The 16,229-nt window shown below is 37.5% G+C and overlaps 2 protein-coding genes across 6 annotated transcripts; both read left to right on the top strand.

Annotated features, from left to right (window-relative positions):
• Positions 1-221: 221 nt before the first annotated feature.
• On the top strand, positions 222-7,292 carry gra (granulito). 4 transcript variants are annotated; one of them, XM_053495099.1, is made up of 7 exons: positions 222-373; positions 2,929-3,005; positions 3,101-3,165; positions 3,278-3,347; positions 4,024-4,130; positions 4,770-4,834; positions 7,181-7,292. In XM_053495099.1, the coding sequence occupies exons 2-7, from the start codon at positions 2,930-2,932 to the stop codon at positions 7,191-7,193; spliced, it is 396 nt and encodes a 131-aa protein (XP_053351074.1). In that variant the 5' UTR covers positions 222-373; position 2,929; the 3' UTR covers positions 7,194-7,292. The 4 variants fall into 4 exon arrangements, with proteins under 4 accessions (XP_053351074.1, XP_053351077.1, XP_053351075.1 ...); XM_053495102.1 differs by having other exon boundaries at positions 226-373; positions 4,770-4,850; XM_053495100.1 differs by lacking the exon at positions 222-373 and adding an exon at positions 713-925.
• A 4,090-nt stretch (positions 7,293-11,382) lies between these two features.
• Positions 11,383-15,704, top strand: upp1 (uridine phosphorylase 1). Of its 2 annotated transcripts, XM_053494339.1 has the most exons (9): positions 11,396-11,540; positions 11,698-11,766; positions 11,895-11,953; positions 12,754-12,865; positions 13,023-13,181; positions 13,324-13,438; positions 13,655-13,864; positions 13,955-14,101; positions 15,311-15,704. In XM_053494339.1, the coding sequence occupies exons 3-9, from the start codon at positions 11,943-11,945 to the stop codon at positions 15,457-15,459; spliced, it is 903 nt and encodes a 300-aa protein (XP_053350314.1). In that variant the 5' UTR covers positions 11,396-11,540; positions 11,698-11,766; positions 11,895-11,942; the 3' UTR covers positions 15,460-15,704. The 2 variants fall into 2 exon arrangements, with proteins under 2 accessions (XP_053350312.1, XP_053350314.1); XM_053494337.1 differs by lacking the exon at positions 11,895-11,953 and having other exon boundaries at positions 11,383-11,540.
• Positions 15,705-16,229: the final 525 nt, after the last annotated feature.

The raw sequence follows: 16,229 nt of genomic DNA, 5'->3' as shown, positions 1-16,229 counted from the left end.
TTATTATTGTTATTATTAAGCATTATTGATATGTTGAGGGATTTATGTGGTCAGAGCTCATGTTTTTTTTTTTTTCGGGGCTATATCCTAAATAGCACCCCTTCTCCCTAGGTAGTGTGTTCGAATGATTGGCAGAACACCCTTCGTAGTGCACTAAAACGCCAAACCTAGAGCTGATTATCCCAGAGTGGCGCACTACCGTACTACATAGGGTGTTAGAAATACAGGACGGGTGTGTATCATACTGCTTGAATAAATATACTATGTAGAACGGTAGTGTGTAGTACGGTAGTAAAGAGCACTGATTCTTTCTGGCGTTTGAGAAGCATCACGCAAGACAGCGGTACCAGTTCATTTAGCTCAACTTTTTACAGTAAGTATTGTTTGATAACTAAGAAAAGTAAAGATAATTAAAATGCAAAATTAATAAAAACTTTGTTAACACTAATTTTGAATGCTAGCCGGTTGGTCCAACACGCACTGCTGGTAAGTTATCTGTATCACTGTGTTATCATTGGGCACAGGTATGGTTTCTGCTTTGTTTTTTATCTCTCCCACGAGTGTTTTTTGGTTTTAATCTCTGCATAAAGTACATTTTTTAAGAATGAATATGTGTATAGATTTTTAAAATGGCAGTTGTGAGAAGCTCCTATCAGTCAGTGATGTCCCGAGCGTCCAACCGCCTGCATCCGGGGACAGAAGTGGCCGTTAGTCAGCATCTAGTTGCTTAGTATTTCTTTCATGACGGTGTGGAAAAAATCCCCAGACAAATGATTTTTTATTTAAAGTAACTTTTTAAAGCTTGCGTTCACAGTTATTTAATTGTATATTGATTAATTATTGCAGTATTGTGTCTTTGACAAACAATTGTTCGGGGCAAAAGTGCAACGTTCGTCATCTACAGTACCTGTTCAGACCAGCAAAGGTTTGCACCCTAATTTGATTTCTGACCAAGGTTGCCAGGTCTCGGTATTTTCATTAAACAAACTAACAAAACTACACCAAAGAGGTCGGGTAAGGTACATTTCTTAATCCCTCCGTCTCTCTCACACTTTTTCTCCTTATTCTTAACGCACTGGACAAGGCCAAGGTGCTTGGCCATCTCTCTCTCTCTCCTTCTTCTTCTTTGTCGTTTAAAGGTGGTTGGACTCCAGTAGGTTACATTACCAGTAGGTTGCATCACCACCACCTGTAAATCTTTAGTGAGCTAGAGTTCTTCTACTGCATTATGAGCCACATCCTCATGATGCTAGCTTTGTGGACAGGGACACACTTCCTAAAACTATGACTGTCTTAGTTCCAGTAAAGGGAAACTGTATACTGTTGTATGAGAGGGTGGGACGCTGGTGTAGTGGACAGCACTGTGGCCTCGGACCTCCAGGATTGAGGGTTTGATTCCTACCTTAGGTCTGTGTGTGTATAGTTTCCTCTGGGTATTCCAGTTTCCTACCACAGTCCTGCAGACATGCGGGTTATTAGCATTTCCAGTTTGCACATTGTGTGAGACACTGAGTGTGCTGCGATGGATTGGCACCCTGTCTAGGGTGTACCCCGCATAGTGCCTCAAGTCCCCCTGTACAAGATAAGCGAGATGTGTGCTTAGAACTTTTAGATTTTAGGGAGGGATTGCGTACAGTAGGGAGGGAAATGATACAATATTATGACGATAATTAGGTTCATATTCATTCTGGATAGCAAATATTAGTATAAATATCCCACTTCAATATTATTTTCCCCCCATATTTTCATTACAATTCTAAACAAACTTAGCAAATAATTTACTCCTGCTACAAGGGATGCTGAGCTGCCTGTCAATGTGTAACTTGTTTACACTGCACCACCTGCAGGACCATCGAGGAAGAGCAATGTTTTACCATCTCAAGTGCCAACATATAGAAATGGACATGGACTGATTTTTCTAAACATAGCCAAATTTAATGTAAAACAGTTACACTTACACCTGTGTTTCTAAGTGGAAACAGAATGCTATTAATCTGCGACATAGAATTCCATGTTTGTGTAACTGGGCTTTCCTACTAAAATTGTTCCAAGTCAATCTAACTTATTTATTTTTTATGTGTACGAAAGTGTGAAACCGATTTACAGAACACTTCAAGCACAGTACTGTGATGAGACTTTTAGCCGCAGTAAAACATTTGAGTGGTGCAATGTTTTAAAAACAAGACCACATCCTTCAACGACAATCCCGGCCGAGGTAGCTCAGAGCCCAATGCAGTCATCCTCATTAATGTTCAGCAATGCCTGATATTTTGAAAATCAACAGATATCATGGCTCCAGTGTAATGAGAAAACTTTCTATCATGAAGGTATTCAAGCACTAGTGAAATGCTGAGATAAATGCATTATTGTAGCAGGAGATCCTATTGAGAAATAAAGTTTAACTGTTTTCTTTTATTTTGATAAATCAAAAGTCCTGGTTTGATTTAAATGCCACTAATAAGACAGCAAAAAGGATTAATCAGTTTATAGTTACCTTATGATGTGGAGAGATGCTTGCAAAATAACTTTTAATTATTACTTAGATTTTTTTTTCTTAATAAAAATGCAATTTTCTATGTCGCAAGAAGCACATAGCTATAGTCTTTAGGTTTTTTGCCATAATGAAAACTTTTTATAATATAAAAGATTACTATAAATCGACAGTAAAGGATGATGTCATTGGTAAGGAAACAAAAGGAATATGTGCTCCTAGGCCGCATCACGCCACACTTTTGTGGATTATGATGCTACAAAATGCATGTTTTCTTCTTTACGTAAAAAACAATACCATAGCAGTTCAGTTTGACTTGATGAATTAAGTTATTCAAATTAATAATATTGTTAAATGATCACACTTTTAGACATGAGAAAGAAAGGATACAAATCTTAAATCATGCTCTTCCTAAAGAGAATATTTTCTTTCATCAGAATGATGGAGGTCTCAATGAGGAGAATGAGGAATTTGGAGCCTGCAAGGCCACTGCGCAGGCTAAATAAAGATCCGGGTAACAACTGAGTATTTTTATTGATTTGGACTTTTTTATTAATTTTTTTTTTATTTGTATGCCTTTATTCCAATATGTGTATTGTTTACGTGTAGTGGTCCAGACAGGTGCAGTGGTCCAGACAGGTGTGGTGGCTGAGCCCGACAAGAAGCCAGCAGAAGTAAGCCTGTGTTTTTCTATATCGCACTGTAAAAAGCTCATGAAGTCGATTGTTTTCTTCACATTTGCATATGGGATGCCTAACAACACAGAACCCGTTCCTTTTGTTTCAGATAAGTGTGATAACAGTACAGCAAGTTTACGAAATTCTCAAGCTGCACAGTCACAGACCTGAAAAAAAAGGCAGGAGTCTTAGTCATTCTTATGTTATTAAAACACAGGACAAGCTGTTATCAAAGAATAAGCTACACTGAAGTGGAGTACAAGTGTGTTTTAATGTTTTTATACCACAGTGATATACAAATGCTAACAATTTTTTATTTATCAATGAACTTGTATTTTCTATACTTCTATAATTCTGGAATGTTCTGTGAGACTTGCTATGTTATAGCAACTTTAAACAGTCGTCTTCTCACTAGACTTTGAGGTCAATAAGACCAGAAAAAACAGCTCAGGCACAAAGTCCTCGATCTTAAACATGATGACAGGAAAAACATCCTGTTAAGACAGACTAATATCCGAGACTTCTCGATTAAGACAAGTCCCAATCTATTACAGAATTAGCTTGTTCAATCAATACATTAATAAAACCATTTGCTATAGTTAGAGCTGCTGTTATAGAAAGTTAACAAACAACTTCTGAACAATCAGTTTGGAGAATTAAGCAGCGCTGTGGTATAATGAAATTCAAGGTATAAGGACAATGGAAGTACTGTATAACATAAGGTTGTCCAACTGTGACAGGTGAGTGACCTTAGCTTGGTTTGTATTTTAACACTGAATAACATTCAGCATAGTGTCAGAATGGCAATGTGATACTTGTGTTGAGAGTAAAGCTAAACTTTTTTGTTCTCGATAGAAAGAATTTCTTACAGCCGGGAAATGTTGATGGAGCTGGCCAATTCTCCGCTAGCCAAAAGAAAACCTGACTTCTTGCCCATTCACCCTATAGTTCTGGAAAAGGGGGTAGGTTGATTTTTATGACTTATAATGTGTATGTACCTATGTACGTTAGAGCATGTATGCAATGCCCATATCTGGGCATTTCGATTTTCGATTTGTTTTTAATAGTGCTCACATTGTTTAATTCCTTTCAGGCAGCTATATATCATACAGGTTTTGAAGTATTAAAAACTACCAAATTTTTTAATAAACACTAAAATGTTGTGTAACTCACCTTATTCATTGATTGTCATGTCTCATACAAAGCATTACATTTTTTTTCCTGCCAATCTGTTGCTTCACATTTTAGTACAGTAGGTGGCGGTAATACACCAACTGGCTATAAACTCAAAAGAAAAACAAATGGAAAATATTCACACAAAATATGGGTGTATGGTTTGCATTTTGTGCTAAAGCAAAGCTGTATTTTTTAAGACATTGAAGTTTATCTAAGTAATTACAAAAAAATGTAAATAGATTTTGAATCAAACGCTGGTGCATTGATCCAAATAATGAAGTTGACTAATCAAACATCAATTAAATTGAAAAATCGATGTAATTGCACATCTGTAGTGTACACACATACAGATTTCGGTCACTCTAGGGATATTACTGTATGGAGTGTCTTTGAATTCCATTGTTTGCCATTTCATTTGTTCACAGAGGGAACTAAACACGGACATTATGTTTGACAGCGACCACAATAAGAAGAGAGCGGACATGGACATGTATGTATAAACACATGTAAGTAAGCATGTATATGCTTTCTCTAGCTATGGGGTCTCTGGTTCAATCCCAAGCGCTTGGGTTACTATTTATATGGAGTTTTCACATTCGCCACTGGTCCATGTGGGCTTTCTCTGGACTCCTCAGTTTATGTGTTACCTCCCAAAAATCTGCTGGTAGATGTATTGATTAGCCCTTAGGTGTGCCTGTATTAGTGCCTGGTGGGCTATGATGGACTGGTCTTCCATCCTGAACTGCTTATTGAAGGTTAATGAATGAGTGAATGTAAATCCAAACACTGCAGGAATTCTCAAACTTCCCACTTACAGCAACACAGTATTATTAATACTACTTATTAAAATAAACCCACATATGTCTCCTATATAACACTGTTAATCACTATGCACAAACAGTATATAAATAAATAAGCCCACTGGAATAAATAAAATCAAACATGTACTAAATAGAAAATAAGCATAGACACAAAAATAGATTACTTATTTAGGTGAATTATTAAAGGAAGGTAATTAATGAATAAACGAGTGACTCTGCTGCTGAGACGTTAAGAGAAAATTCATTTCAATAAGCAAGTCCAATTTGAACTTAAGATATCTAAGAAAAGAGGATTGCAGAAATCTAGCCTCTGGGAAATTAAAGCATGAGTAGTTTTTCTTGTGTTTAATTTATGAGATGTTTCTGAGCTAAAAAAAAAAAAAAAGCAAGACTTCTGATAAAACAGGTAGAGGCAGGTTTATATGAGAGCTCTAAGTTAAAAGGTTGCAAAGTTTGAAAAAAAGTTTTCTGCGGATAATTTCTTTGTTTTTGCTCAGCTACAAAAGAGCTTCGCCGACATCCAGGTCTTTACATCAAGAGTGCAGAAACCTAATGACCTAATGCCTAAAGTTGTGGTCAATAGCTGCATGATTGTATTAGTGCATTTATAAACATATTGATCAGGTATGATATTCAAAATCCCCCCCCAAAAAACCTTACTCAAGAATAAACATTCTAACCTATTTTTTGAAGACTATTACTATTAAATGGCATAATAATTGTTTTAAAAGCTGCATTAGAAACTAAGATGGTTCATCAGAGTCTTTAAAGTTCCTCCATGATGCCTTATTTCATTTCAGCATCTGTCTCTAATGCTGAAATGTACTTTATGGTGTTTGTCTCTTTTGTAAAACAAGTGAGAAACTATAAATATGCTGTTGTTTTCCTTACTTAGTTGTCCTGTAAGTTTTTTTCCCTTGGACTTGGGGCCTAGAGTTCAGTATAATTTGTGAAGTGGTTGTGTTCAGAGACCCTGTCTAACAGTAACTGCTAATTCTTTCACTCTGTCATGTTACTGTCCCCACTTTTGTGATGCTGGGGAAAGAGTTGTCATGGCCCTTCATACCTGAAACTTTAATTCAATTCAATATTATTTGTAGAACTCATTTATTGATGGACAGTGTCTTCAAGCAACTTAAAAAAAAAAAAAAAAGATATAACTGTATGCCTACTGAGCCAGCCAGAGGCAAGAGGAGTCAAATAAAAACTCCCTGACTCAAACAGAAACATATCCTCATCATAGTGACACTGGTTAATGCAATTTAAATTATTTCTCTTCTTTAAAACTGTAATATATTATATACTATAGTGTTAGGATTTATTTCGGAACAGACATTCTCAGGCCTGGAGCACTACATTTCATGCCAGCCTTGATGTAAATTTTCTCATAAAAAATTTAGCTCCTCATTTGCAGCTATTTTGATCAGCTAGATCAGATACAGCACAGGTTCTCTTTCTGGTAGTTGCTTTTTTTGTTTGTTTGTTTCTTTTTCTTTTTTTTTCAAAAAGGACAACCCACTGTCAGATTTATTCTTGAGCTCTTAGCTTATAGTTACTAGTTGATTACATTTAAATGCTGCCTTTGTCTTGTCTCATTATAGTCTTGTCTTATAAAAATATATATATTTTTTTATTTTAAAACAATAATTGTTTAATTAAAAACATGAAATAATATTCGCTTAGCTTTTGTTATATCTGTCAATGTAAAATTTAGGAATGAAAGCTCATTAGCTCTAACAAGTAAAAATGGTTGCTGTGTATTTAGAATAGTTGGATTACATTCCAATTTTTTTTTTTTTTTTACATTTTACAATTTTCTAAAAAAAAGGCTGTGAGAGGTTTGACTCCCTATTATACCATTCAAAATCTTTTTTGTTTGTTGTTTTTTTATTGATTAATTTATTGATTTTAATGGCAATTGATATTTATTCATAAATTGTTTTTGTCTCTCTTTTGTCAAGAATTAGCACAGAGACAAAAAAATAAGCTGATAAATTTGTTTGTCTTTTTTCTAGGGTTCCTGCATAATGCGAGTGTGGAGTTTCAACTGATTCGTGTTTTACTTTGTTTTACTTTTTGTTTAGAAGTGATATCTAAAAATAATAAATCTGTAAATATTGGTCATTAGCAACTGCTTTTGTGTGTTTTGTTGAAATTGATTCCACAACTTTATTATAATCCTGAAAAATATATACTTTAAGTCTTATGCAAGAAAGCTTTTAGTTGTGAAATTATTCAGTTGTTTCCTGTTAGAAAGAAAAATAAATATAGCTGACATGTCAGGGAGGAGGAGGGAGGTCTGGGGTTAAATAAAGGTTTCATTCAAGATCCTTATTCTAAATCGTGAAACCTAGCACTTCCTACAGTGAGTCCCTCGGTGAGGCATGCACCCTTAGTCATGATTTTAATTTACCATAGTTAAAAGCTGTTTTGCCTTTGGTCAAGGAAATATCCATTTTATAAAAGTGAAAAATTTATTCTTAAACCCTTTCAGGAACAGAAAATACCTTTCTTGTTTGATTAATACATTCTTTGGCCAAATGTTTGTGCACACCCAACCTATATATATGGTTCTTCCCCAAACCCAAGTTAGAAATGCACATTATTCAGTGCAGAATGTATAGTACTGTGCAAAAGTCTTAGGCATATGCAATAACTGCTGTTAATTTTAAATTCATAAAATTTAATAAAAAGCAGTAATGAAACAAAGTCAATAATTGGGATGATGACCATTTGATTTAAATATAGTCTTGGGTACAATTTGTGCAGTTTTATAGGGAAATTATAGTCATATGTAGCCATAGTCCTTCTGAGGATACTTTGTCACAGCTGTTTCTTTTTTTTCCCATGCATTTTTTCCTCCCTGAAAAGTGACCTTTTACATAATATGTAAATAAAGTTATTTTCCCCTAAAATTAAAAGTTTGCAAATCAGAAATGTTGTGTTCACTTAAAAATGAAGTCGGAAAAAATGTATAACAAAGTTTTTATTAAAAAAACTAACAAACAAGGAAACATTAAGATTTCTCTGGAACTAAGAGGACCAGACCTGTTAAGCATGATGGCGCCCTGTGCACAAAGCAAGCTTCATGAAGACATTGTGTGCTGAGGTTGGAGTGAAAGATGTTAAATTCTCTTGTGGTTGCCCGAGTCCAGATTTGCACGCAGTGACGCTTTACAGGGTAATGTAAAACCTTCTCAGAAGAATGGACATTATTAGTTAAGCAATGCTACCCGAGAGGGAGCGGTATTGAATTGAACATTGATGCGATAGCGATGTGGCCTTGTGCTGAAAGCATCACAGCTATGTTGCTATTCTGTATAACAGTGTAACCTTGAGTGTGTTAGTGCTGCTTGCTGTATAAAACAGTTTTGGGGAGGATGATCTGTTCATCTGGAATGATCTGTTTAACAAGCATATATGAGTGTGATCATCTCTACTAGCCTTTGGCCCTATAATGTATATCTGGATCATATTTAAATTTAAGTTTCTAATAAAGTGTGTTTTTTTTTCTTCAGTTTGTCAGTTTGTATTATTTTGAAATATAAAAACTAATGCTTTAACTTGGAACTATTGCAAAATAACAGATTTTTTGCAGCTGCTAGCATTGTCATACCAACCACATTTCTGTAAGTTCGTTGCAAATACTATAATAAATAACATATGTCTTTAACCTTCTTTTTTTTTTTTAAATAACTTACTTTGGGTTTTTTTACAAAGCCAAGGAGGTAGGAGAACCATTGGCATGGCACTACATTGAGTCTAAAATAAATACAATTAAGCACACTAGGGATGCTCTCCGTACCATTTACCATTCTTATCTGTTAGACAGAATTACATTTTGTTAGAAATGTAGATGTGCAGTGTTTCCTTTGTCCATAAGTATAGGACAGAGTGATCAGACCTTTCTTTGACTCGCTGTGTTTTTCAGCTTTATGTCAAGCTTGTCCCCGTTATCATCGTCTATACTGCTTTATCCAGTATGCAGCGTTGCGGGGCCCTGGAGCCTATCCCTGAGAGTTGAGGGCTCGAGGCAGGGTACACCCTGTACACGATGCCAATCTATCACAGGGCACACGTACATATACACACTCACTCACACACTATTGTCAATTTAGGAACACCAATTAGCCTAATCAGTCTTTAGAGTGTCGAAGGAAACCAGAATACCCAGAGAAAACCCACCAAGCACACAGAGGCTGAAATTGACCGAACCCTGGAGGTGCAAGGTGACTGTGCTAACCACCAAGCCACCGTGCCATTATCATTTGAGAAGGATCAAATTATTGGGCTGCATCAAGCAGAGAAAGGAACTAATGAGATTTGAAATTGCTGGACCTAGGTTAAGAACCCTTTAACACATGATCAAAATCTGAAATATTTGTGAAAAAAAATTGTTCTGAAAAAAAAAAAAAGAATAAAGTACCGATGGGTCGTTCATGAACGTTTCGTTGTTTTTGAACGAGTCTTGAATGTGACTCACAAGAACGATGAGTCTCAGAGAGTGATTCGTTTATTTTCTACTGAAAGTGCAAAGCATCGCAAAATGAGTGGATCAGCTCTTTTGGTTTTTTGTCACGTGACTTCCAGAGTCTATAAGTGTCACGTGACAAAAGAACGACCCATTCAGACCAGAAGATATGAGAGCTGCTCATTCTGTTTATTATAATGTCCTAAGCTGCATAGTAATATTTTTATTACTGGAATTATGTATAGCCAAAATTTTTGTATGTAGACATTTTGGGGGTCTGTTTTTTAAAAAAATAAAAAAATAAATATTTCTGAACAAAAGAGTCTGATCAAGTCCCGGGTGATGTTGTAATCTAGAAAGACCTGATTGGCCGAGCTCTCAAGAGGGAAGGGATGAGAGGTACTTTATGCTTCTACATTAATCACGGCTCTACAGCCAATCAGGGGCGTCTGTGAGCTCACGTAAGCGGAACGAGCGGATAGCGCTGTCCTCCGAGTGTGTTACGCCGCCCCCAACGGTGCGTGACCGAGCAGTTCGAAAAGATGCGGTTGGCTGGCGTCACGTGGTTCAGAGGGAACATGTGATATTCTTCAGCCCTCCTGACCGAGTTGTAGTAGTAGTAGCCTTAATGTGGGAGCCCCCCAGTGACGGGGAGGAATTGGATATGACTAAATTAGGGAGAAAATCGGGAAAAAATCCAAAATGAACTAAATGATTTAAAAAAAGATGATGAGTTAATGAACGAGACTCAAAAAACCGAGTCACTAAAATTATCCAACCCTCACATCACTAGAATGGAGATTACTTGAAGTTGCATGGTAAAAAAATCAACACTAAAACCCATAGCTACAGTATGTTTAATAGTAAAAGTAAGGGTGGCTATAAGAAGACCATTTGTTAGTAAATGTAATCAGAAAACAGCTATAAAAAAATTTGTAGCAATAAAAAAAGGCCATCTGGTCTGATGAGAGACTGTCAGACCAGACAGAGTGATGGGTCTGTCAGGGTAAGAGCAGATGCACCCATCATACATAGAGTGCACTGTACACGCCTCTGGAGATTCAGTTGCTCAAGTCTAGGCTTAGCAACGTTATGAGGCAATAAAATAAAACAAGTACTTGAATGTACTGAATGACCAGAGTTTCACATCTAAGGAGTTTTTCTTCCCTGATGAAATAGGCTTATTCCAGGACTCTAATTGGGAAACAGCATTCATTCTGCGAGCAATCATTTTCGACACATGAACTATGTCAGGCTTTTAGTCAGGCAGTAACAAGCCATACAGTAGTGGGAAGGTGTGCCGCTTAAAAATGTTGGCACCCACGCAAATGCCAAACTCCACCTTTTTTCAGGACGTTTTGTAAATGTATAGCTATTGTTACTGTATGACTCAACACTTGTATAGTAATAAATTGACAAATCATAATAGAAAGAATTTGTCTGAGTGCTTTTCTGTCTAACTGCAAAGCTCGTTAACATTCGTTTTCATTTTATCGGTGTCTGGCTGCAATGTCACTAGTCCGCCGCTGCGTGTCGAGTGGCGTTTTGAGCACAACATTTCGTCACTGTAGGCCGAAGCGTAAAGTCACGTAGACCACTTATTACAGGCGGATGTTAATGGGCTCGATCTACATCATCACACTCCACCCTGTACACGTCTACTGCACAGCGTATCAAACAATTCATTCCTGCACCCTATCTAGCGCACTACTTGTACAATAAGGAGGCGTGTAGGAACCAGCTCCAAACTATAGGTGTAACATCGGAAAAAACCGAAAGCGCGTCTCATATTCATGCTGACCGGTGTGTGGGAGGACAGAGACACTCCGAGAGGACAAGAGCATCATTTGTGAAGGAACTCGCGTCCAGCCTGAGACACTATTCCAGCTGTCATATTGACAAAGGTACGGGTTTAAGGTGATATCCATTTATTCACCAGTTTATTAAAAGAGAGAGAGAGAGAGAGAGAGAGATGGTGTGAGGAATCATTTAATTGCTCCTAAATTGACCGCACTGTTGATTGTCCCCCTGCCCCCCTTCTGTCCTTGTGTGGCTTTTTAGAGGACAAACCGCAAACCGCAAAATGCCTTTTGGTTTTGGTGACCAGAGAAACGCAGAGCAGTGCAAAAGGTAAGCACTCATGTCACACACTATTCTAACACTTCTTATTCTGTTTCAATAAGAAAAAACTCATAACTGGTTAATTCTTATATATACAGTATATATATATAATTTTTTTTTTTTTTTTTTTTTTTTAGAAATGTGTAGCTGCTTACAGGTTGCACACACACTCATCATTAACACCAATGGCATTATGGTAATAATGGGCCTCATAAAAAAAAACTTTTTTTTCTCTCTGAAGCAGAATGATTATACATCTTTAAAGGGAAGCTATTATGCAAAATACACTTTTTATATATATATTTTTTAGACATTTCAAATGGGTCACTAGTTTGTGTGAGGACAATATTTCCTGCTGTAATATTAGCAGAAGCTTAAATAAGCAAATCAGGTTTTCCCCCTATTGTGACATCATATCCTAATGTGATTCACTACATTGCTCAGAGCTGAATAAAACCGAAATGCTGTTTAACATTTTTACGTTTTATATAGATGTAAAAAACTGAAATCATGATTGTGGGTTTGCGCAGGTAGGTACGTCACAAATGTATCACAGGTCCATTTTGTCACACTGTGGACACAGAACACCGCATTGTTCCTCGCTTAATGGTAGGCAGCATCCTCGTAGGTAGCGGCATTGACGATGAAAGCGGTGGGCGGTCGGCGTTCCGTTGTAGATGTGTCACATACGCGCGTTCCTTGCTGACTGTAACAATACTCAGCGTCAACATCAGCCTTTAAATCGTACTGTGAGCGTGTCACAGGCATTGTAACAGATGCACAACCGGGTGGGGCAGGTCGAGCTCATAGCTAATGAGACAACCCGTGTGATATCAGCATGAGATACAACCACCAAGAGTTGAGTCACAAATATTTCAACAAAAACAGATTTCATGTGCTTCAGGGTGGATTATTTTTCCTTTAATGCAGTTACATTGCCTATTTACTTAATGAATTTCCATTTATTTATATATTTATTTAATAATGTATTATTAGGTCCATATGTGTTAACAATCCTTATTTGGACTCCATGAAAGAAGACATACTGTACCATCTCAACTTGGATACATCGTCTCACGACTTGCCTAAAGAGTTTGGGGATGTTAAAGTAAGTTAATAATCAGATTGTATTGCAATATGCTGTAGTATTGCTTTATTGTTCAGGACGTGACCCAGGTTTAACCTTCCTTTTTTATTTTTTAAAAACTGAAATTACTTAATCAAGGTATTTCATCATAACCAAACTGCATTTTCTTCTCTTGCAGTTTGTGTGTGTTGGGGGCAGTCCATGGCGAATGAAGGCCTTTACTGAGTACATTGCTAAGGAACTGGGCATGGCAGATCCCAATGGAGAGTACCCAAACATCTGTGAGGGAACAGATCGTTATGCCATGTATAAAGTCGGACCTGTGCTGTCTGTTAGTGTAAGTCATCGAATGTCAAAGGAGAAAAACATTTTATGCTTGTTGAGTTGTTTTAACACTATACTGTGTGTGTGTGTGTTTTCTAATATCAATGCAATCTAATTTGTCCTCCATTGTAGAGTTTAATGTCTCTGTGTTTTAGCATGGCATGGGCATTCCCTCGATCTCAATAATGTTGCACGAGCTAATCAAACTGCTCCATCATGCCCGCTGCACTGATGTCACTATCATGCGCATTGGGACCTCTGGTGGAATAGGTACACTTTTATAACACATCAGCTCTTCTACTCTGATCAAAATCTCCTGTAATTTTCATGTATTATACTTTACTAATACTAGATTTATGCATTAAGAGTAACATTATTACTAACTTACAGTATGTAACATTAAAGGAACCAGCAGGGCTTTAAATCTAGGGTGAGTGATAATGAATATAGTAGAATCTGTCCTTCATGATGTTTTCTTGTTTTCAGGTCTGCAGCCAGGCACAGTGGTGGTCACCAGGCAGTCAGTGGATTCCTTGTTCCTGCCTCGTTTTGAGCAGCTGGTCCTGGGAAAGACTGTAGTGAGGAACACAGAACTGGACGTTGAGCTGGCGGAGGAGCTGCTACAGTGCGGCAAAGAGCTGGCAGAGTTTCAGACAGTTAGCGGGAACACCATGTGCACTCTGGACTTTTATGAAGGTAACTTTGTGCGTTCTGCAGATGCAGTAGTGAGCAACATATGCATTCATTATGTTAGTTTTACACCCTGCATTGCTGGTGTTGATGCAGGTCAGGCTCGTTTGGACGGCGCTTTCTGTTCATACACTGAAGAGGAGAAACAAAACTACCTGTCCGAGGCGTACGCAGCAGGAGTCCGCAACATTGAGATGGAATCTTCTGTTTTTGCTGCCATGTGCAAACTCAGTAACATACGAGGTACAGCATTTCTATTAAAGGTCCCTTGTTTTACTGGATATTTAACAAGTTGACTCAGGCCTCAGAATTCTTAAGTTCTAAGTGGGTTTGTTAATTTGTCCAGCTGAAATACTCCTCAAATAATCCATTTGTTTAGGCCTAAATCTCCTTTTATTTTTTTATTTTACTCCTCCTCCACATGTGCTGTTTCAGTTTCTATTTAAATAAGCTACTGCTGAGCCACACCTCACCAGAGAATAGTGGAGCTGAGCAACAAGCTGGAGGAAGGTGTCTTCTTATATGAATGGTCACAACAGGGGTTGGGGGGGTATGAGGGTATAATTAGCTTGTTTAAGCTCTAGCTGATCCAAAAATGAAAAAAGGTTTTGTACACACACACACACACACAGGAAATTGACTAAAGTGATTTTTGCATAACAGGTCCCCTAGATTGCTTCGCTCTGATGGGAATGTCAGCTAAAAGGAATCATTCTTGCTGTGGCTGAAAGTAATTTTAAATTTAGAAGATGATAGAAAAATGTGGAAAAAGAGAAATGAAAAAACAATGAAATCTGAATGAACAAAAACGCTCTATAAATCTGGGTCTATAAGGATCCTTTGAGGTGGTTCTGTGGTTCCAGCTGCAGCTGTTTAAACAGTTAGAAGCTTTATTTTTAACACATTCTGTTTTTTTTGTTGTTTAAAACAGTGGTTCATAAAGTGGGTTACAGGACATAACACACATTAACAAATGAGGCAAGGTACACCCTGAATAGGGTGCCAATCCATCACAGGGCACACACTACGGGCAATTTGGGAACGCCAATTAGCTTAACCTGCATATCTTTGGACTGTGGAAGGAAACCCACCAAGTACAGGGAGAACATGCAAACTCCATCCACACAGAGACGGGAATCAAACCTGGACCCTGGAGGTGCAAGGCGACAGTTCTAACCACTGCACCACTGTGCCGCCATGTTATTTCATAGTTTTGAAAAAAATTCAGTATTTTTGCAGAATGTAAAAAAATAAATCACAGTGGAAAGGAGTAAGAATGGTCCAGTATGCTAAAAACAAAAACAAACAAACAAAAAAACAGTACTGTACATATTTTAATAATGAGCCTAATATTGAAATGCTCTGGGTGTGACAGTAGCCTAGGAACCTTTGATTATTTCAAAGACACAATGTTGCATAGATGTAAAAATCTCATTTCCACTTCTTTCCCAGCGGCTGTGGTGTGCGTGACGCTCTTGGACCGGCAGAAAGGCGACCAGCTGACCAGTTCCCATGACATCCTGCACAGCTACCAACAAAGGCCACAGACCCTTGTTGGCTATTACATCAAAAAGAAGCTTGATGCCTTGAAGAGAAATTGAGCTTTTACATTTAGAGCACCAGATTAAAAAAACAAGTTTTATAGACATTTTATCTCTGTGCACTCGGTTTCATTTTATAGAAATTTCAGACTTATTTTTGTTAGTAGTCACAACCTAACACTGCTTATGCAAGCGAATATATTTAAGTACTTTATAGTTTTATGACATGTTTTATTTGCTTGTTGCTATCTGCTGTTTAAGAGAATTTATATAATAAAATGCACCACAGTAATATAAAGATTAAACCATTTGGTTGTTTAATGAGTTACATTTTTGCACACAGATGCCAATACAGTGATAAATATTCCACAGCACCCAGTGGGAATAATCCTCTGCGTGGCTCAAACACATTCATTTAGGCATTTGGCAGACATCGGCAAACATCCATACCAATGCTCAGTGTGCCGACCAACTATTGTTGTTATTCTCTGAAAACTGCCCATGAATGCATGTTTATTCTCTTCATGTCTCATGCTTGGGTTTGTCATTCTGGTCACTGCTTTGTGAGTGGTGCCAGTGGATTCGAGTAAGTTTACTCTCAATCACCCATTGTCTATGGCGCTTTATTAGTTAGTCAGGGCCATGGGAGCCTGGAGCCTATCCCAGGAGACTTAGGGCACAAGGCAGGGTACACCCTGGACAGGGTGCCGATTCCAATCCATTGCAGGGAACATAAATACACTTATACATTTATTCACACACCATGGGCAATTTGGGAACACCAATTAGCCTAATCTGCACGTCTCTGGACTGTGGGAGGAAACTGATTA

The sequence above is a fragment of the Clarias gariepinus genome, chromosome 4 (assembly GCF_024256425.1).
Source record: "Clarias gariepinus isolate MV-2021 ecotype Netherlands chromosome 4, CGAR_prim_01v2, whole genome shotgun sequence".
Lineage (NCBI taxonomy): Eukaryota > Metazoa > Chordata > Actinopteri > Siluriformes > Clariidae > Clarias > Clarias gariepinus.
Note: the sequence above shows the minus strand (reverse complement) of the source record. Positions and strands in the feature narration are given on the sequence as shown.